A 22,334-nucleotide genomic window follows, 5' to 3' on the forward strand; every position below is an offset into this window, starting at 1 on the left:
TTAAGCGACAAAATTTGCCTTTGGACTTTTCATCAGAGCAGGCACCACCAGATCCACAAAACAGATTTTGATTAAGGGAGTTGGTCCAAAATAAAAAATAACATCAATGGAATGTCATGACCTTTTCTCAGCAAAAGTCTTTTTTTGTACAGAAGAGCCATGTGTTTTCCTCAGGGTGCAGTACAGAGGAGGCCCAGGTTCTGAATGCCATAATGATCTCTTCAATGCTGTTTTTCCCTTTTGTGTTTTTCAGGTACTCTCCCCTGGGTATCGCCTGCCTGATCTGTGGGAAGATCATTGCAATCAAGGACTTAGAAGTGGTTGCTAGGCAACTGGGGATGTACATGGTAACAGTGATCATAGGCCTCATCATCCACGGGGGCATCTTTCTCCCCTTGATTTACTTTGTAGTGACCAGGAAAAACCCCTTCTCCTTTTTTGCTGGCATTTTCCAAGCTTGGATCACTGCCCTGGGCACCGCTTCCAGGTAGAGAACAAAAGAAATCACCTTTCTCTTTGCTCACTCTTCTTTTTTTTTTTTCTCCTCTTTTTGTTGTTGTTGTTGTTGTTGTTGTTGTTGTTTATTATACTTTAAGTTCTAGGGTACTTTTTTTTCTTTTCTTTTCTTTTTTTTCCTTTTTTTTTCTTTCTTTCTTCTCTTTCTTTCTTTGTTCACTCTTTTGCCCTCTTTGCCATTTCTCATTTCTCAAAACCCTCCCATCACAAAGTTCAATAAGAACACTTGGCACACATTACTAAGATCTTTTGGAAAAGGCGAATGCTTTGAATTTTTGTCTCCTTCTAGGAACTTCTGAGCCTTCTGGTGAACATTTTTGCTGGTTTGCAACTATATTGGAAATATGATCTCACATTAAATTTTTCAGATAAATGCATGCTATTTGTTTGCATGCCTAATTTGCCACTTGTATCATTAGTTTAGTTTTAGATGTTTTCTAAAGGAAGTTTAACACGATGTTTTTCAATTAACATTTCACCTGTGATTTGGAAAATGCTATCACAAAATATTACTCTTTGAAGATTTTGGTAAATAAATTTTCATAAGTAGAAGAAGCAGCTTTTACAAAGTAAATGGTATGTTAGGTGAGACTTTTTCTAACAAACAAAGCTCAGCCAAATCTTTGACCTCGACATGAACCTCTAACGGATTATTCTTCCCCAGAGTTAACTTGGCATTGATGAAGAATCAGTTCCCCCTTTATTACCTAGTTCCAGTGCCTAGAAAGCCAAAGAGGACCCCAGAGATATGCAGAGAAAAATCAGTTTTTGGACTATCATCTTGGACTGAATGTAACAAAAACAACCCAAAAAATGAACAAGAAGAAATACATAAGAAATGCCTTACAATTGGGCTGGGCGCAGTGGCTCATGCTTGTAATCCCAGCACTTTGGGAGGCCTCGGCAGGCAGATCACTTGAAGTCAGGAGTTCGAAACCAGCCTGGCTAACATGGTGAAACCCCATCTCTACTAAAAATACAAAACTTAGCCAGGTGCGGTGGGGAGTGCCTGTAGTCCCAGCTATTCGGGAGTCTGTGGCAGGAGAATTGCTTGAACCTAGGAGGCGGAGGTTGCAGTGAGCTGAGATTGCATCACTGCACTCTAGCCTAGGTGACAAAGTGAGGCTCCATGTGGGAAAAAAAAAAAAGAAAGAAAGAAAGAAAGAAAGAAAGAAAGAAAGAAAGAAAGAAATGCCTTACAATTGAGAATTTTTAAGACTAGTGTTTTACTTTCAGCTTGCAATCATTGTTTTATATCTGCACATATGTCCTTGGGTCACAAAACTAAGACTGAATCATAAAACAGGGAGGGAAGCAAATTCTGAAACCCATAGCTCATCATCAGGTCCTTGTTGCAGACCCTGTGCCCATGCACTGCTGGTGAGGTGGCACTCCATGACACAGCAGGGCCTGTTGCTCCACGGCTGCTGAGCAGGCAGTCAGGTTTCCCTTAAGCGACCTAACAGACCAATAATGCCTGGGAAACCAAATTAAATTTCCACCTTGCAAATCAATGAGGATTCAGTGCTAGTAGAAAATGGGGTTTCAGACCAAGCTGGAATATACACAATCTTGAGGATCTAGATTCTGCACCCATTTTCCGAAGATGAAGGAAAACACTTCAAAATTTCCTTCTTGGTTTTATAAATTTCCCATGACTAAGTATCTCTATCCATACAGATCTCCACTTGAAGAAAAGAGGAAAAAGAAAAAAAAACCCACCTGGTTTAATTTTATTTTTGTTTTCTGGTTATAAGCCTGGTATCTCATACTTTATCTCATACCTGGCTCATAACCAGAAAACAAAAATAAAATAAAATTTCTGCAGGCTCATTGTGAAAAAGTTCAGGCAGTGAATACAATTTTGAAGAAGAAAATGAGCTTTGCCAATTATTCTATCACCCAGTGATAATTGGTCATAACCTTTTAATTAGTCTTTAGTTATATATCTTTCAAGTTCTTACTATGTATATATATGCTGTTTTATAAATAGCTATTTTTTTACTAGTCAACATATCATAAAAGTTATATCTATTGCAATAGACTTTACTACAATTTTTTAAACTGCATAATAATGCACTGTATGTACTACAATGCAAACCCCACCCCATCCTAGCCACAGTGATGTACATTTAAGGCATGTCTATTAAACAGGGCTGTGACAAATATCCTTACAAATACATCTCTGCAAGGTTGTATGATGATCCCCTCAGGATAAGTGGAATTTCAGAGTTAAATTGTATGCACATTGACGGTTTTGAATCACGTTACCAGATTGCTATTCAGAAAAATTTATTATTTTATGTTCCCGTTAACTGGGGTTTGAGGGTGTGCCCATCCCCGCTTACTTACCAGCTCTGGATATTACCGGTCACTTTAATGCTTTCCAGTCCTATTGGGTGAAAAGTAATCTCATGGGATATGCATATCTTTACTTCTCCTTCCCCTCCCCTTTTCCCCTGCCTCGTGAATTGTTCATGAACTTGGTCATTTCCCTGTTGAGGTATTTGTCCCTCCCTGATTGATTTTCAAGCTCTCTTTTTGTATAAGAATATTAGCTCATGTGTCACAAGTTGCAAATAATCTTTCTCTTCACTTGACATTTGTCTTAAAAAGTTACTGTGCTTTTTGCCTCTAGAAGTTTTAAATTTGTACTTAGTCAAAGCTATCAGTACTTTTCTTTAGAATTTAGAATTTAGATTTTGCTTAGGAATAGCTTCTCGAGTTAATACAATATGACTTTTTATTTTCTTCCGATACCTTTATGGTTTAGATCTTTCAACTATTTCAAAAATATTAGTATTATTTTCTTTTGAATGACTAGGCCATTATTTCAGTAACTTTGTAAGACAAGGTGAATCTTAAGGGAATTTGCATGGCCCAAATTTGTATTTAAATCAGAGACAAATGCTCAGATTATCCAACCAAGGCTGCAAATATTAGACCGATTTCTTCCCCAACCCTATATTTCATTTGAAAAAAAAAATGTGGTTTTAATCTTTCATTAAAATGTGGTTTTTGCCTGGATGTGGAATTTCTTTGTTTAAAAGGCTGTGTGACATGAGTCATGTACCGAGAATTAACTGAAGGTTTCTTTGCCATCATGGTCACAGAGAAGAAAAAAAAAGCAAAACCCAGGAACAGCCCACAAAATATCCTTCCTGCCTCCTCGGCCCTTGTACAGAATAAAAATGTTGAGGGTAGTTGAACGGCTTTTCTCAATGGTTCCAGAGGCTGGTGTCAGGGAGGGCAGAGGGAGGGGGGGTGGCCTGAGACTGGCTTGTCTTCAGCCCTCCAACTTCAGTGCAGGCTGTTAAAACTAATACATAAAAAACAAAAGAAGCAACATTTATTATTTATTAATAATTGTTATTATTAGCAACATTTGAAGGCTGTCATATGGCCATTGAGGCAGGAGACAAAAAAGCAATGTCAGAATGTCAGCCCGTCCACATAGGAAAGCTTGAAATTAAAATTCTCAAGTCCTAGTTTGATTGGGTGGGTGGGTTTAAAGACACAAAGAAAGCCTGTCCAGTAGAGAAATAGAGGATATTTTTATACTTACCGATCATTTTTCCCAATCTACTTAATTGTCCAAAGACCATTTGATGACAGTTTGGAAAAATGAATGCAATAATAAATATAAATGTATTCTAGCAATCCCAGAAGTGTCCTTAGATTTGAGAATCCTTGCAATCGAGAATCCTGGCCACCAACCACAACTGAGCAGTCATCTCAGACCAGTCCTGGTGTCCTGGCAACCCTTCGAAAGGGCCCAGGAGAGGGTGGGGTAAGAGGAAGAAAGGGACACTGACTTCGCATTAAGACAGCAAGCCAGGTCTAATGGCATCCCCTGCGTGCAAATGAGGCCAGGCTCCAACTTTGCCCTGGGTTTGCAAGATTTTAGTTACGAAATGTTCCCCAACAAACATTTCTTCTTCCTACCCAAGACCAAGAAGGAGGCATGAGACAGACCCCTGACTTGAAATCACAAAGAATGTTCTGGTAAGAGAAATTTGGCTCTCCTAAGGTTGTTTTAGGAGCTTGTGGGCCAGTGGTTTGATAAGATGCACATCTGGGCATCCCTAGTTTTAGGGCTTCTGATTCGTTGGTTCTGGATAGGCCCTGGAATCTTCATTTCATTTAGCTTCCCTGGAGCAGATGGTCTTCTCCCACTCTCTGAGAAACCAAGACCTCTACAGGGATCTATGTCCAGCTTAGTCACTAATTCTGACCAGTAGGAGGAAACTTTGACAAAAGCTGTAAGTGCAAGAGAGAAAACACCTCCAAATGTTGTCTGCATTGCAGGTTTTCTAATTCACTTTGCTAAAGTTTGAATAGAAAAAAATCAAGAGGATGGACCATGAAGCACTTCCATGGCAGTTTGAGTGTTTTGCATTGCTTTCTACATTACTTAAACCTTGCAGCAAATCCACTCACCCTCCCATGCCCTTCTATCCACATGGAGATAATATTCTGGCCTTTAGCAATCCTTATTTTTTATTGGTCTCCAATTTTGAAGACATATGAACATGTCAGGAATTCTGGCCTTTGAGGCTGGATCATGTGGTCATGAATCCACATCCCAGGCCTGGGAGGAGTGGGGGTGAAGTCACTTCATATTTAGTCTCTGATTTGCTATTGAACACATGCTTTCCTGCTCCATGTCATTGAAGTGACTGTAGAATTGGCTGATGAGCATGTATCAGGGTGTTGGACTATCTGTGAGGTTCCCCAGTGAAGGGCTTCAGCTCATGCTGAAGGGTGCTGGACATGTTTATTGTTGTGGAAATTAGCAAGCCCAGCTCAGGGCAATTTCTTGGGGCTAAATGCGATCCATTCAGTCATTTTATTGGAAACAGCATTTCTAGCATGAAATTATGGGTTATCCAAAAATTCCTCATCCCATTTCACTGTTGATAGCTGATTCTTTTCTGACATAGATTTTTTTTTTTTGCAACCTAATTAATATGGGCAATCAGATGCACTTCAATATCGAATCCAAGATGGAAACAGTGGTCAAAAGAAAACATCTTCAAGTTCTGAGTGTATCTCCAGAACCAGAACCAACGAAAATATTTTGCTGCCTATTAGCATCTCAGTAAGATTGAATTTCAGCCTCCAACTCACCAGTTTTTAATCTGGCTCCAGATACTGCTTTTTTGCATGTCACCTTGCTTGATTGACACAAAACAAGAAAAACTAAGGATGCAGTGGCGTTCCAGTTTGTGCATTGTCCTGCTTCTCTAAAGTGGACATAACCCTGTCTCTCTCTTTCTCTTTGTTCTCAGTGCTGGAACTTTGCCTGTCACCTTCCGTTGCCTGGAAGAAAATCTGGGGATTGATAAACGTGTGACTAGATTCGTCCTTCCTGTTGGAGCAACCATTAACATGGATGGTACAGCCCTTTACGAAGCGGTGGCCGCCATATTTATAGCCCAAATGAATGGTGTTGTCCTGGATGGAGGACAGATTGTGACTGTAAGGTGAGGAGGGTGAGGTAAAACACAAAAACAACTACCTGTTGTTCTACCCTGTTTCCCCTCCACACTAGCTCCATGTGACAGAGGCCACTTGAATTTCATTTCTGCTGGTGGAAGACAATGAAGGTAATAAAAGAAGAGGAATTATTGGCAGCCTTCAAAAGGAAAAGATTGCAACAAGAAAGAAGACTCTCATTAATGCCTCCTGTTTGTATTGCACATGTCAACTTGCTTTAGAAATTGGATATTATTTGATTTTTAGCAATCCTGTGATGTAGGCAGGGTAATTTCCTTGCCCATTTAATAGACGAAGAAACTCAGGCACCAAGAGGCATGGTAGTTTGTCCATGGCTACAGCATGGCTGTAAGTAAGGCCAACATCAGTAATGATTTGACAGGACTGTAACTGAGGCCAACATCAGCTGACTCTGGATCCAATTTTTGTTTCACTAAAATATGCTCCGTTCAATATTCTATCACCAGAGGGTAACGGCAGAAATTACAAAATACTGGAAGAGATTCCTAAATATGACATATAAGATTTTATTACAAATAAATAGCACATAGTTTTGCTTTTACTAAAACTGTTTTTATTTAAATGCATTCATCATTTTAAAAATTCAGAAAGAACATTTTCCTAAGAGATCATTAAAAATGTGTTGCCTCACCATAAACTTAAAGATCACACCTACTAGCCAAACTAACACTTCACTTTCTTGCTTATAGGTTAAGTCATTGAAAATATAGGTCTTCAACCCATTCAATGTTATATTGACATTATAGCATGAAATAAAGCTTTTTGCAATCATCATTTTAATATTATCACTCTCAACCCATCTAAATGCTTCAATTAAGCCAGAAGCCAATTTCTGCCCTAACTTATGTTATATCCCTACTCTCAGTCTCAATTTCCTCATCTATAAATAAGGAAGGTATTCATAATTTGGGGCTAAAAGTTGGAGTTCATGGATGGACTCCCAGCCCAGAGTGTTGCTTTGTTTGCCTTGAAATATATTGTAAAAGGTTAGAAATTCATCCTCTTGTAAGACAGCTGCACTTCAGTTTCCTACAGTCTCCCCTGCCTACCCTATTACTTATGCCTGGTCTGCTGCACCTGTCACCGCAGCTTGGTCTTTTAAGACACTGGAGTTTGTCAGTTTTGGACTCAACAATGTGTAAGTTTTATTTCCCTTCTTGACTCTATGTGATCAGAAAACATAGGGAGTAAGTGGGTCACATTCTGTGTGACAGATGTACCTGTAGTAGAAAGAGAATTCCAGATATTAGAATAGCCAAGGCCTGGGTGATTCATTTTAGGAAATGAATGAGGTAGACACTGGAATATACTTTCATCCTCCACGATGATAATCACTCCACTCTTTGGTTCCTCTGAGGTAGCAGACTCTTTCCATATATTGCTTTGAACATGCCCAGCAGTCCTGAAGAGAAGGGATAGTCATTATTCCCATTTTACAGAGGAGGCATGTGAGGCTCAAAGAAATTATGTGACAAACCTAGGTCTCATGGTTATGGGTGGCAGAGGCACAAGTCAAATTTCTATTCCACAGTTTACTTCTTCCAACCACAAGTCATTTCTTCTTTCTGACTATGACTCAAAAACAGACATTAGAATAGTGTTTTTATTGGCTTTTTCCATTGGGCATTAGAAGGGGCAATATTTTTTGGGTTCAGGCTAAGGCGCTAGCCTCTTTCTCCCACTTCAGTTTCTCCCCCAGGCAGCACTGTCAACCTCTATATTAGAAACTTTGGTAATAATCTGGTGTCTGGTTGATTCATGTTATTCAACAGTCCATTCTCTGGTAGGCCTTTAGTGGACTAGGGCCATTTTAGGAGATCTCTCCTAAGAGGCAGTGTTCATTTGGGTCTGATGTCTCTACCTGCTCAGATTTTTAAAAAGTTCAAACTAAGGGACCACCCAGTATCTGTAGCAGTGCTGGAAAATTCCTCTAATCATGTCCTCTATGTGTTCTAGGGGCTGATATTGCCATGGAATGGCCACTTCAGAGCCTGTGCTTGATCTGTCTAGCTCTGAGGTATTCAACCAGCTCAAGGACATTTTTGTTAAAACACAGCTTTCTCCTTTATCCTTATAACCATTCCAGAAGATTTAGTGAATATCCCATGTGCATCTGAGTTCACTTTAGCAACTCAGCAAATAGAGAGAAGAAAAATTCACCATGTTTAATACACACACACACAATATGAAAACATGAAATAGCAATCACATTTATTTAATCAGCTAGAATGTATCATCTGAAATGTCTTCCAGTGACTCTCTTGCTAAATTATCTCACCTTAGATAAGGAAACAGAGGCTCAGAGAATAGATCACACACAGCCATCTAGAGGAACAACTACAATTTAAGTTTCCAAATGCTGGCATATGCTTCCATTTATTTAACTTGTGATCCTAGAAACAGCCCTAAAAAGTAGATACTGGGTTCCATGTTTTACAGATGGAGAAAATGAGGCACAGTAAGATGAGGTAACTGGGCCAGGATCACACTGTTTATAAGAGGCAGAAATGGGATTTGAACCCAGACCACCTTACTCTGGGGTTTGTGTTTTTAACCATTACACACACTGCCTCCACTATATTATACTGTTGGGTTGCAAAATAATAATTTACATACATATAATAAAATCTTCACAACCACCCTATGAATTATATACTACAAGGGAGCCTCAGTTTCCTCATCTGCATAATGGGAACAATAACAAATTCTAGGGTGGCTGAGAACATGGTGCCTGGCTCATAGTCTCTTATGAGTGTGAACCAGGCACCAGTCAATAAATGTTAGCTTCTATTATTATTATTGATGTCTAATAAAACACACAACACTCCTAGAATATTAAAGAAAAATGTGGCCATTACATCATGAGTACCATGATGTTACTGACAATGGAAAACATATTTCAGGTCAGAAGATCAAGTCTTTCAGAATTATGTCCTAACAATTATCACAAGACTGCTAACCTCCCTTGCTTTAAAACTCAAAGACAAAAAGGGCTTCTTAAGAAAGTCTTTTGCCAAGCAAAAGTCATTTCTGCTCTCTCAACAATTGGTCTTGATGGTAACCATATTTTCCATTAAGTTCGCACTATTAGATGGGAACTTACAGATGGGAGAATGGACCAGTGAGTGATTGAATTTATGCTTAAATTCTATAAATTTGTCTACACAGGGTTTGTTTTATATTAACAGTGATACTACTGAGCATTTTCAGTTGACAAAAGATGAGTTTGACCATACACATTTAAATCTCTGGCCCCTGGGTGAATTTAGTCAAATCCTCCTGAATTGTAGACCCCACAAGGGCTACATCTGGGGCACCCACCACGGGTGGATATACTTCATGCCTGCAGTTTATTTGGAGGAAAATAGCCAAATCTATCTTCATGCTGCACTTCCAAGTAAATTCTTCATTCCTCTCCTTTCACTGCATGTAGGAAAATAGTGATTAGAAATTCTCAGCATTTTATTAATTCATAGAATTTTCAATGTAGGGAGGGATCAAGGCCATCAAGGACCAGTGTGGCATTGAAATCAAGTAGACCGTTGTTCAAATCCCAGCAGACCATGTTCAAGCTGTGTGACCTAAGTTTCTCCACCCATCCTATATATGTTTTCCTCACAGTGAAAGCAGGTGTTACCATATAAGTCCCTTGCAGGGTTACTGTGAGGTTCTGCTCTGATATTGTGTGTCTAGTATCTTAACAGCTTCCAGGAACCCTAGAGAAGTGAGCCAGGGGAGTGGAAGACCAGGCAAAGCAGAAAGCAATGAGGGATGCAGGGAAAATCACTGCCCAAGGAGCTCTTGCAGGGCTTAGAATTCCACAGGCAGACACTGTGCCCACTGGAGGGTGAGGATATTATTAGGGTGGAGGACAAGAGGGGAAAGCAACTTCCAGGAAGAATTATCTTTATAAGACTTTGTCTCACACAACCGAAAGATAACCAGATAATGTTAATGTTAACCACAGTTCAAAGGGATGTGCAAGAGTGACTCAGAGCAACTGATGCTGTAAATAAAACAGTCAAGGTCAAGACCGTTGGAACTTGGGGAGTTCCCCTTCCCTGGTGTTCTGTCTGTTTGGGAAATGGTTGAGAATTCCATTCTTCCAGCTCTCGGGGTTTTAGGGAAGTTTTCATTGCAAAGCAGCCTAGTCCTATCCAGATTTCTTGACAAGAAAAACAATTCACATTTACTGGGCGGGATGGGGCGGGGTGGGGATGGGTCAGAATGTGCCCGGCCCTTCTAAGTGCATTTTAATTTATTAGCTCCTGAAAGCTTCTGACCAGCCCATGAAAGAGATACCATTACTGCCTCCTTTTTACAGGCAAGGAAATCAAGGCACAGAGAGGTTAAGTTGCCTGTAGTCACGTGGTTATTAAGTGGCAGAGCTGGAATTTGAACTCAGGTTGTTCAACTGCTGAACTTTCACGGCTGAGCACTCCACACTGTACCTCTTGTGACCCAGATAGATTCAAGGAAATTGGAGTGCGCCGAGCCTTGACACCATGGAGTGGGAGGGGAAGGGTGTGGTTGGGGAGTCTGTAGATCACACCCAGGGGAAGTGTCTATGCAAGGATGGGCCTAAACCTGGGAAGGATGGCAATATGGGAAAAACAGCTCAAACCACAGGCTCTCCAGGGGACTTAATCTCCCAAACGTAAGATTAGGTATATTCAGGGCCCTCCCGATGATAAGACCCCAGGATTCTGTGCTTGGTCGCACTGATGGCCCGGATTTAGTTGAAACAATTTGAGAGGCTGCCTCTCAGCTCATAAAATTTCTAGGATTTTATGACTACAAAGAAAGCAGTCCCCCTTACCTTTTGGTACCCACAAAAACAGCTTAGGAATCCATATTTCTAAAGTACTCTTGGATATTTTGATATGATATTTTGATGTGACAGCTTTGTACAAATGGCATCCAGAAAAGAGGAAAAAGAGTCACTGCCCTTTGCCAGACCGCAGAGACTCCCTGGTGTCAGGACAGGGCACTGGAACTCCAGATTAACCCTCTCCCAGAGACAAACTTCAGAATGGTGCTGGGTGTGGCCCTGGCATTGTTCGGAAAGCACTGATGAGATGCTTCAGAAAGAAAGCCTCCCTTTCTTTCATTATCATTTCTTGGCATCCTCCTTCTGAATAATGTATTTTCCAGCCCACAGTGAGGCATCCAGGCGCCTGACGCTTAGTGTCATTTGGAATCTGTTGATTTGTTCCCCTGATGTCCAACTCAGTTGCGTCTGGATATTTGCTATTCTGAGTTCTCCTGTTAACCTTGGCAATGGCCTTCTCAGACCCTTGCCACGTAGTCCAAAAGCCTCTGGTGCTCACAGAGACATAAAAGCGTAAGCAAAAATGAATGCAGTTGTGTTCCCATGGGAGGATTAAGGGCGATTTGTTTTTATCTTTAGTATTTCCTTGCCTGCTTTTAGAGCCACGCTTACCTTATTTGAGCCCTGTGATATATTAGACTAATTGGATAGCATGATGGGAATAAGGCTCCAATCCATGAATTTATAAGCTTACATCATAGTTGAGCAGAACCCAAATAGGCCTTAATCCTTAATTCCTGGGTCTTAGTACTTTAGATTTCTCTATTCCTTGGTGGAGAGTATGGGGTGGGGGTTGGGAGGGTGGGGATTTTATGGCTGCAGGAAAATTAGAGCTTAAAATTGCCAGGGTTGGTTTTGCTAAGATTCTTTCCGTTTCCATGACCTGGACTTCTCTGTTCTTATAGCCTCACAGCCACCCTGGCAAGCGTCGGCGCGGCCAGTATCCCCAGTGCCGGACTGGTCACCATGCTCCTCATTCTGACGGCCGTGGGCTTGCCAACAGAGGACATCAGCCTGCTGGTGGCTGTGGACTGGCTGCTGTAAGTGCCTGTGGATGGGGTTCTGCTGGGACTGTGAGTACTGCCTCCCAGGGATGGACAGGTAGCAAGGCTGCAACCAAGATCTTAGCTAATCCCCATGGCAACTCCCTCACTCTTCCTTCCTCCTTCCCGCTCACATTTACTGAGTACCTATTTGAGAACGAAAGAAGAAAAAGATTAAATATTTGAAGGCCTCACAGTCTAGTGGAGGAATCAGATAGATTATGACACAAGGTTAAAAGTACAGTAATAAGGAACCAGCTACTGATGCATTCAAAGACTCTCAGAACATTATATTGAATGAACAGAGCCAGACACAAAGGAGTATGTACTGTATGATTCCATTTATATGAAGCTCTAAGAAAAGACAATGTAACACATATCAATAGAAAGAGATCAGTTGGGGCTGGGTGCAGTGGCTCACGCCTGTAATCCCAGGAATTTTGGAGGTCGAGGGAGGTGGATCATCTGACGTCAGGAATTCAAGACCAGCCTGGCCAACATGGTGAAACCCCATCTCTACTAAAAATACAAAAAAATCAGCTGGGCATAGTGGCATGTGCCTATAATCCCAACTCCTGGAGAGGCTGAGGCAGGAGAATTGCTTGAACCTGGGAGGCAGAGGTTGCAGTGAGCTGAGACTGTGCCACTGCCCTGTAGCCTAGGGGACAGAGTGAGACTCTGCCTAAACAAAAAAAGAAAGAACAAAGAGATCAGTGGTTTCTTAGGGCCAGGTATAGGGGAATAGAGATCAACTGGGAAGGAACACAAGGAAACCTTTGGGAGTGACAGAAATGTTCCGTATGCACAGGTATGCACAGGTGTCTACATTTGTCAGAACTCTTCAAACCATGCACTTAAAATGGGTACATTTTGTTGTATGTAAATTACACTTCAATAAAGTGATTAAAACATAGCACACATATAAAAGCACAGTGATAGAGAGAAGCCTTCATCCCAGTCAAGAATGGAAGGACAGAGTGGAGAATATCAAGAAACATGAAAATGGTTACTGAATTTGAGTGTTCACTAGGTGAACAGCTACTAGACTGAGCACTTTTATCTCCCTCTTTAACAGCCTTGAAAGTTCCATGTTATTATTCCCACTTTATAGATGAGGACACTAAGGTTTGTAGAGGTAGAGGGACTTGGGAATGGACAGATATTCGACCCTCAGTCAGCATGTCTCTGGAGCCTGACAAATTCTTGTTCATGGTCACATTCAAGCTTCTAAAGGCAGTGGTAGCTGAGCTGAATCATAACCAACAGGTAAAAGTTTCTCAGGTGAATGTAGGGAGAGGGGCAACAGGACATTCCAGTCAATGCCAGCCTACACAAAGGCACTGAGGTTATAGCACTGTGAGGATGTACGAGTGGTCTGGTACTCTTGGAGGCAGCGGGTGGTGAAAGGTGAGCAAGATGGACATCCTCAAAGGTCGTGCAGAGAAACTTGAACTTGACCAAGTACAGTAGTTCAGCTACCTTTCTCAGTGAAGGACATTTTCCTCCTTTACAAAACTCACTGCCCATTCACAAAGGTGGGAAAGTCTAAACAGATGGTCCTTGATAAGGGGGTTGCAATGGATCCCTTCTAAGTGCCCACTTGGGCTTTGACGTTCTATGAGATATACACTGATGCCTCCTGTCCAGCATTGGAGTTATATGATAGGGCCTCCGGCAATGCCAGTCTTCAATGTCAGAGGCACAGAGTGACAAGTGCTGGCCCAGAGGCCCAAGGCCAAAGTGCCCACACTTATTTTTCAAACTGCCTCACTTGCCAGTAGCAAATTTTCTGACATTTATTGGCATTGATTTTAAGAGCCGGAAACCACATTTTTTTTTTTTTTTTTCAGATGGAGTCTTGCTCTGTTGCCCAGGATGGAGTGCAGTGGTACAATCTCGGCTCACTGCAACCTCTGCCTCCTGAGTTCAAGCAATTCTCCTGCCTTAGCCTCCTAAGTAGCTGGGACCACAGGCATGTGCCACCACACCCGGCTGATTTTTGTATTTTGTAGAGACAGGGTTTTACTATGTTGGCCAGGCTGGACTCAAACTCCTGACCTCAAGTGATCGGCCCACCTTGGCCTCCCACAATGCTGGGATTACAGGCATGAGCCATTGTGCCCGGCCTCAGAAACCACATTTTGTGGACTTGAGTTTGTTCCTCCTTCCTACCCCCACCCTTCCAAAGAGAGGAAAATGCAAGTGGCTGAAGGGAGGAAGGACATCTGGGAAGGCTAAAAAGAAGCCCAACCTCTCCATAAGATGTGCCTGCTGTTGGTGCAGACAACAGGACTTAGGTTAGAAGTAAGAAGTGCCCAGCACTTTGGGAAGCCTAGGCGGGCAGATCACCTGAGTTCGGGAGTTCAAGGCCAGCCTGATCAACATGGAGAAACCCCGTCTCTACCAAAAATGCAAAATAATTAGCCGGGTGTGGTGGCATATGCCTGTAATCCCACCTGCTCGGGAGGCTAAGGCTGGAGAATCGCTTGAACCTGGGAGGTGGAGGTTGCAGTGAGCTGAGATAGTGCCATTGCACTCCAGCCTGGGCAACAAGAGTGAAATTCCATCTGAAAAAAACAAAACAAAACAAAACAAAACAAAACAAAACAAAACAAAAGCAGAAGTAAGAAGTGGCTCCCTGAACAGAGTCAGTTCAACTTAGGAGGACTGCAAGGAAGGCCATGGATCTTCTTGACTGGCTCCTTCATCATCAGAAAACGCTCAGGAAATACCTTTAGCAGAAGGTGAAGAGCAAACAGAATAGCCTCATCTCTGTCTCTGCCAGTCTCTCAGGTGGTGGTAGTGGCATCCTTACCTGCCAGCTTGGTTGTTCTCTGTGTCCTATGTTGGCCCCAAGGGACAGCCTTTCTCATGACATCTGTTCAGACAAGGCAGCTGAGAGTCAATGGTGGTGTATGGGTGGGAAGGATTGTGAGAGAAGGGGATGAAGGATACAAAGGAATGGGGTAGGCTGTTGGATGGAAGGGGGACCAAGGGGAAATGAAGACATTGGCAGTGGTCTAGAGACAGAGCACATAGTAGGAGCTCAATAAATATGTGCTACTCTTAACCACATAGTTGCTGTGTGATAATTAGGGTCCTCCCACATGAGAAGAAAGATGAAGGAAGCCATTTAAGTTCTGCTGGCTTTCCCTGTGACTTGTTGCTGACTTAAACCCTTGACTCTTTGCCTGTCAAGTCTTTTCAATGCGTGTTGTCATTGAGGGTCCCTTGCCTGCTGCAACAATATCACCTCGCTTTTTTCTTGGGCTTATTTCCAAGGCTTTAAACCACCATTAGAGATTCATCTTTTTAAAAAATATTATTGTAGAGGCTGCCCCCATTATAATACAAATGCCTTTGAGTGGAAAAAATGCACTAATATGATCAGGAATGAGGAAAAGGGGCTGATATTTGGTGGGTACTGCAATATCTTTACATCTGTCCCCATTTAATCATTAAGGTGCCCTATGATGTATTTCCAGATGAGAAAACTGGGAATCAGAAGAGTTGAGTGTTTTACCTGATGCACAGCAGAGCTTGTATAGCCAGGTCAGGGCACTTCACCCAACTCTACACAGCCTCCTAATTTGTACTAAGCAGTTCTAGCAATGGGGAGGAGGAGCAGAGAGGCCCAGAGTTGGGAAAGTTGGAGAAGACACACTTATTAGGGCCTCCTATTGGGCTATGGTTTGAATATTTGTCCAGTCCAAAACTCATGTTGACATTTAATTGCCATTGTAGTAATATTAAGAGGTAGGACCTTTAAAAGGTGATTACGTCATGAAGGCTTCACCCATGAGTGGGGTTGGTGCATTATAAAAGGGCAAGTTCAGCCCCTTCTTGCTCTCTCTTTGCCTTTCTGCCTTCTGCTGTGTCATCATGCAGAAAGAAGGCCCTTGACAGATGCCAGTGTCTTGATCTTGGAGATTGGGAACCAACCTCCAGAACTCTGAGGAAATAAATTTCTGTTCTTCATAAATTACCCAATCTCAAGTATTTTGTTATAGCAGCACAGACTAAGACACACCTGAATCTGCATGCTAACCAGAGAAATATTTTTGACCTATTTTTTTCTTCTCACAGCACGAAAATAACAAATAGACTCAATGAGGACAAATGGGGTACAATCAAGGTCTTAGCCACTCTTAGAATTCAAGTCCTCCACCCCCAGTGGGTCTGCCATTGTGGGCCCTGTTCCTTCTTGGCAGTCATTTGTTCTCAAGCCTGTTGGATGTGAGTCACTTCATGAAACATTCAAAACCCTGCCTACTTCTGACCTAAATGTTAGCAAATGAAATAGGAGGGCCAGGTCCTCCCAGATCGCCCCACGCAGGTGCTCACATGCTTACACTTGCAAAGGAAAGCAGAGCGTCCTAACTCCAGGGCTGAAGTGTGTCAGCAGGAGGGAGTTGGCTGAATTTAAAAAAAAAAAAAAAAAGGATGATACATTTGGATTAACTATATTGATGAAATCAAGTAAGAGAAAACTCTATCCTTGGCTGGAGGTGGGAAGAAAGGGGCAAATGAAGAGCTGTTATCTAGTTCTAGGGCTCTGATCTCAAATGGAGGGAGGAGTGTGATGAAGGGAAAGAGAGTCTAAGAGGCAGGAGCCCTGGGTCTGAGAGCTCTGCACTTACTATCCACAGGACCTTGGGCAAGTGACTTTCTGAGCCTCAGCTACATTATGTGTAAAATGGAGCAATAACCTATCAGGCTGGAAGCAAGAGTCTAGGTTCAATGCCTTTGAGTGCCCTTCTAGTTTTAAGACCTAGAGTAGAATTCTGCTGGGGATGAATGTTTGTATAAAAATAAACATGAGCATTCCTTTTAAGAGGAAAAGAAAAAGGAAGGGTAGAGGATCCTGGGAAAATGTGTGTAGCTGTTTGTAGCTAGGTCGGATCTGCTTTGAATTAGTAATGGTGGCACATTCTTTCTCACCAGCAAGAGGAGTTCCGGAAACTAGCTCTTGGTTATGGGCTCTGTGACTGTTGGGTGCTCATTAGTGTGTAAGTGGTGGTGGGGGCTAAGATGAGATGGGGTGCAACTGGCCATTCCCTAGATAAGTAGCCTGTGGAGGAAAAGCAGACAAGAAGAAAAGGGGGAATTTTTTTTCTCTTTATCCAAGGTTTGTAAGCTTTCATAACTCTAGCAATTTTTCCATTTAAAACCAAACAAAGCCTACAGTGACATTTAATGTGTCACAGTGTTTGCCAACTGCTGGAGACCAGCCAGCCTCGCTACTGCCCTTTAAGCCCTGGATGGTTTTCAACAGGCAGGCTTAGCTGCTCTGTAAATGTCATGGTGAAAACCAAGATTCTGGAGTCCTGAAAAATGCCGAGTCCCAGAGCACCGGATGGGTGGGACTGTTTAAAACTAGAAGCTTTCCCTGGGTCCAAGAAGCTCTTTGTGTCAGGAGCCCTTGGCAGATATTTATAAGAGACCTTGCTGACACCCCAATGTCTCTGACAGAGACAGGATGGAGTGATAAATGGGAGCCAATACCAGGAAGAGGTAATAAATAACTGGGTCTGGCTACAGGTAGGAAAAGGAAAATCAAAATAAAGTGAAATCCAAGTGGACCTGTGGCCCAATTCTCACGTAAGACTCTGCTGGTGAGATCTTTTCTGGGCTCACATGTGCTAATGGGGGAATATAGTTGAGATGGCACTTAGAAGGAAGACCTCAAAGAGCCTCCACCCTCCAGGAGTGCTCTGAAGCTCCTCCCATTGGCATTCCTCTCTGGAGAGAATAGAGCATTCGTTCTCAAACTTGAGCATGCACCAAAATCTCCCAGAGATTTATCTGAGGTGGGGCTGGAGAACTGGCATTTCTAACAAGTTCCCAGGTGATTCTGTTGGTGCAGTCTCCAGGGACTCCCTTCCAGAAGCAATGAACTAGAGACAGGGAAGGAAAACAGGAGTTTCTGATTGTGGGTATATGAGCACCTCTACTTTTTTTTTGAGTAACAGTTGACAGTTCATGCATCCATTCAGAAAAATAGATTGAAAGGATGCAGGATGCAAATAGCTAATACTTAGTGAGTGTCCCTTAAGTGTTAGACATTGTTCTAAGCACTTTACATGGGCTCGTTTAAAAGTCACAGCAGATTATGAAGCAGCTAATAGTATTATCACTGTCTTACGGTTGAGAAAACAGGTTCAGAGAGAAGTAACTTATCCCAATTTAGTGGATATTAACTGGCTGAATTGGGGTTCAAACCTAGATGATCTAGATAGCCTTGGGTGTTCCAGCGTGCTCATCTGAGTTCTGCTGTTTTAAAAATTTAAGACACACACATGTATGCGCCCACACACACACACACACACACACACACACACACACACACTTAACTGACTGACTTACCCTCCACTCATGGCTGGTGGAAAACAAAACTAATTCCTACATTAATCTTTTCTTTGAAGATTTTAGGGGCTTATGTCTGTCTTAGTCTTTTGCTTTGATTTCCCACTTCCACTGAATTCTCTTTTTTACACCTTATCTCCAGTCTACATCAACGTCACCAAGGAATGTGGCCCCTTTTCCACTAAGTCCTTTCCTCCCTCGCCAAAGTGTCTCTGACTTGAGGCAGCGTAATTGCAGATCAAGGCAGGATGGGGCAGGGCTATAGTTCTGTGCAGCAAAATCATTTTTAATATATCACAAAATAAATGCGTGTTCATAGAAAAGGGAAGGACAAAGTTTAAAAGAGTAATAAAATGAAAAAGAAGTCATCTCCCCTTCGCCTACTGTTGAATCTCAAGTGTTATTTCACTGTTAATAATTTCAGGTAGGACAGAAATAAAATAAAAATGTAATGTTAGGCATCTCCTTTTTAAAAAAATCTTTTAGTATTCCCCACTCCTGGGAATTTCCCCCTGGGCCTCCTTGTTCTCCATCTTTGAATCTTTCCCCGGCTCTCTGGACACCTCTCTCCTTTTCATCTGTAAAGTAATCTGAGCTCTCTGTGCCTCTTTCCTCATCCTTCTAGATCATGGCCTGCACTCTGACTTTTTACCACCAAAATATCCAACTAGATATTTTACTAAACAAAAACCAATTGTGTCTCTAGAGCTAATCTGCTTTCAAGTCTTAAACTCACAATCCATCCTGGTCCTGCCCCTTCCGCATACCAGCCTCCCCATTCTCCCCTGCCCAGCCCATGCCATGAGTAAATGAAGCATAGTCTCAGTCCTCAGGAGCTTATAGTCTAGTAATGTGTCAAGAAATCCCAATGGAGCATGCTAGGTGCAAAAAGAAATGGATAAGATGTAGTGGAGGAATAAAAGAGAGAATGCTCTGATCCTGTTTTCACTTGGACTAAAAATGGTAATATAAGGAGAAGCTTCTTCTGGGTCCTATAAGCCTTTTATATAAAAGAGCCTTGGTGGAGGACCTCTTGGTTGACAAGCACTCAATACATGTTAGCAGTTATTATCTTCTCAACATGATTGCAGGTGAGTATCACTCTCCATATGTTATGAATGAGAAAACTGAGCAGGACAGGCTAAGAAATCTTTTCTGTTGGAGCTGGGATTGTTATCTAGGCTGGAATCCGGACTTCACACTCTTAGCCAATGCTTACATGGATCTCCTTTTCTTCCCTAACCCCATGTGACTTTAGCCCTTCAATGCCCAGAGCTGTGCCAGCCTTCCTCAGGTTTGGGGCCTCAAGTGACCCCTCTGCCACACCCTGCCCCTAAAGACAGTCCCTTGACACCATGCATCCTGAGAGGCAGGCACTATGTTTTGTTTCTATCAATATTAAGTTGAACCATATGAAATTGCCAATATTTTACCTTTTTATATTGAAATAAATGGCAATTTCATATGGTTCAATCCAATGCAAGACACCAGATGAATTGTGGGTGACCCAGCTCCCTCAGCCCTGTTCTTCTCTGTGAACCAGGAGTTCCAGACAATTTCACATTTCCCTGCTAGAGGATATAAACTGAGAGATGAAGATGAGACAGAGTACCTTGGTACTTGTTTTTCTTCTAGTGAACCAGACCCAGTGACTCAGTGTGAAATAACTCAGTCAAGCCCCTCTCTCATTTTTGGTTCCTGGTGACCTCTAAAGCATAGCTGTGTCATCTGTAGAAAACCCACAAAATGGGCCAGGCGCAGTGGCTTACGTCTGTAATCCCAGCACTTTGAGAGGCTGAGGTGGGCGGATCACGTGGTCAGGAGTTCAAGACCAGCCTGACCAACATGGTGAAACCCTGTCTCCACTAAAAATACAAAAATTAGCTGGGCATTGTGGCGCATGCCTATAATCCCAGCTACTCGAGAGGCTAAGGCGGGAGAATTACTTGAACCAGGATGCAGGAGGTGTGGTGGCAGTGAGCCAAGATCACGCCACTGCACTCCAACCTGCGATACAGAGTGAGACTTCATCTAAAAAAAAAAAAGAAAATCCATGAAATGCAAGATCAGCTTTCATCTTCATCCCCTTCTTTCAGTCCTGACACACAGCCTCTAGACCCAAAGATGGCGTCACACACTCTAAAAGTTGTTTTTTACCAAGTCTTAAAGCTCCTGAGGTCAACACGAAAGACAGGGTTTCCTGAGTGGTCAGGGATGATTGTGAGAGAAAATGAAACTCTTTGCCTGTGGAGAAACTTTCCACACATGAACCGCAAACTCCCATGTCCTGCTTTGGGCCTGAGTTAAACTTCCCCAGAGTTGGTCAGACATTCCCCTGGCAGCTTCAAGGGTGTTCTGCCTTGCAGCATTTTCAGAAAGGAAGACCCAGGTAGAGCAGCCATGACCTACCTCCTGGCTGGGCATCCTGGGAATCTTCCCAGAATGCCTTGTGGCAGAGAAACCTGGCATGAGAGGGTTCTGTATTCTAGTTTAATCCAAATTAATAGCTTTCTGTTTAACAGAACCCCTTTAACGTCCTGCCTTCTCACTTAGAAACCTATCTTCATAACCTTGCCTTTTACTCCTTCCCTTCTGTATTGATGGAATACAGTCCCTCCACCAAAGGAAATGGCCCTTATCTGCACTCTGGACTTCCATCCTCTCTGATCTCTCTAGGAACCTAACTTCATCAATTATTCCCCCTTCTCTGTGTCTTCAGTTACTTCTTCTCCACCAACGTCTTCTCTTTTTTATTTAAACATGTTCAAATATTCTACCTCTTAAAATAAAAATTTGATCTCCTTTCCATTTCCATCTGCCATTTCCTCTCCTTCCTTTCTTATCAATCATCTTGAATAAGCTGATTATACATAATGTCTCCATTTCTTCACCTCACATTCAATTTTTCACCTGTAGTAAGCTGGCTTCTATCACTACCTCTGTATTGAAACTGCCCTTGCCAGGCCAATAGTTACCTCTTTGTTGTTAAAACCAAAATAACTTTTTTATCTTTATTTTTTTTTTTTTGACGGAGTCTCGCTCTGTTGCCCAGGCTGGAGTGCAGTAGTGCTATCGCAGCTCACTGCAACCTTCATCTCCTGGGCGCAAGCGATTCTCCCGCCTTAGCCTCCAGAGCATCTGGGATTACAGGTGCACGCCATCATGCCTGGCTAATTTTCTGCATTTTTAGTAGAGACGGGGTTTCGCCATGCTAGCCAGGCTGGTCTCAAACACCTGACCTTATGATCCGCCCACCTCAGCCTCCCAAAGAACCTTCTTACCCTCATCTCACCTGATCCTTAGATAATAATTAGCATTGTTTGCCACACCCTTATTTTGGAAGCATACTTCCATTTACTTATGAAATACCAAACTCTTCTAGTTTCCTTTCACTTTTGCAGGCTCTTATCTTTCCCATTCATTAAATGTTGGTTGACCTTAGTGTTCCAGCCTAGACTGTCTGCTTTTTTCACTCTGCATTCTCTCCAAGGATTAACTAAGCACCTCTCTGGCATCCTCAGCCATCTCTATGTGATGAATCCTATTATCACCTGCATCTCAGATGTGTCTCCTGACCGTCAGTCCATATTATCAGCCATCTGTGGGGCATCTGCTCATAACTGAGTCATATGCTTCACCCTCAACGTTTCCAAACCAAAGCCAGAATCTTTTCCACTCCAACTCATCATACTCCCTACATGTGCTTACATTGTCTACTGGTTGCCCAAACCAGAAACCTGAGAGGAATCTTTGACTCTTTTTTATTCCCTATAACCAGTCTTCAAGTCCTGTAATTCTGTCTCCTGAGTCTTGCTCAAATCCATCTTTTTCCAAATCCACCATATCCTCACTAACTGGATTTCACTCTTTCAGGCTTATCTTTTTTTAGTTTGTTCTTCACAATGGAACAAACATGATCTTTTCTTTCAATGGTACTTCATTACACTTGGGATAAAGACTAACCCCTGAACTTGACTGATAAAGACTAACCCCTGAACTTGACTGATACATGATTTGGTTAATTCTTATTTTCTGCGTCTCTCACTATACTTGTTAGC

General features: G+C 42.3%; 1 protein-coding gene across 7 annotated transcripts in view; it reads left to right on the forward strand.

Annotated features, from left to right (window-relative positions):
• The window catches only part of SLC1A2 (solute carrier family 1 member 2), a 167,095-nt gene that overhangs the window by 130,053 nt on the left and 14,708 nt on the right, over positions 1–22,334 (forward strand). For all 7 annotated transcript variants that reach the window (XR_013403161.1, XR_013403160.1, NM_001261669.1 and 4 more), the window contains 3 exon segments: positions 254–487; positions 5,808–6,002; positions 11,773–11,907. Coding sequence is in view for 5 of the 7 variants with exons in the window: in NM_001261669.1 (NP_001248598.1) it covers positions 254–487; positions 5,808–6,002; positions 11,773–11,907 (564 nt within the window). In the remaining 2 variants the exon portion in view is untranslated.

This window comes from Macaca mulatta, chromosome 14, assembly GCF_049350105.2.
Source record: "Macaca mulatta isolate MMU2019108-1 chromosome 14, T2T-MMU8v2.0, whole genome shotgun sequence".
Lineage (NCBI taxonomy): Eukaryota > Metazoa > Chordata > Mammalia > Primates > Cercopithecidae > Macaca > Macaca mulatta.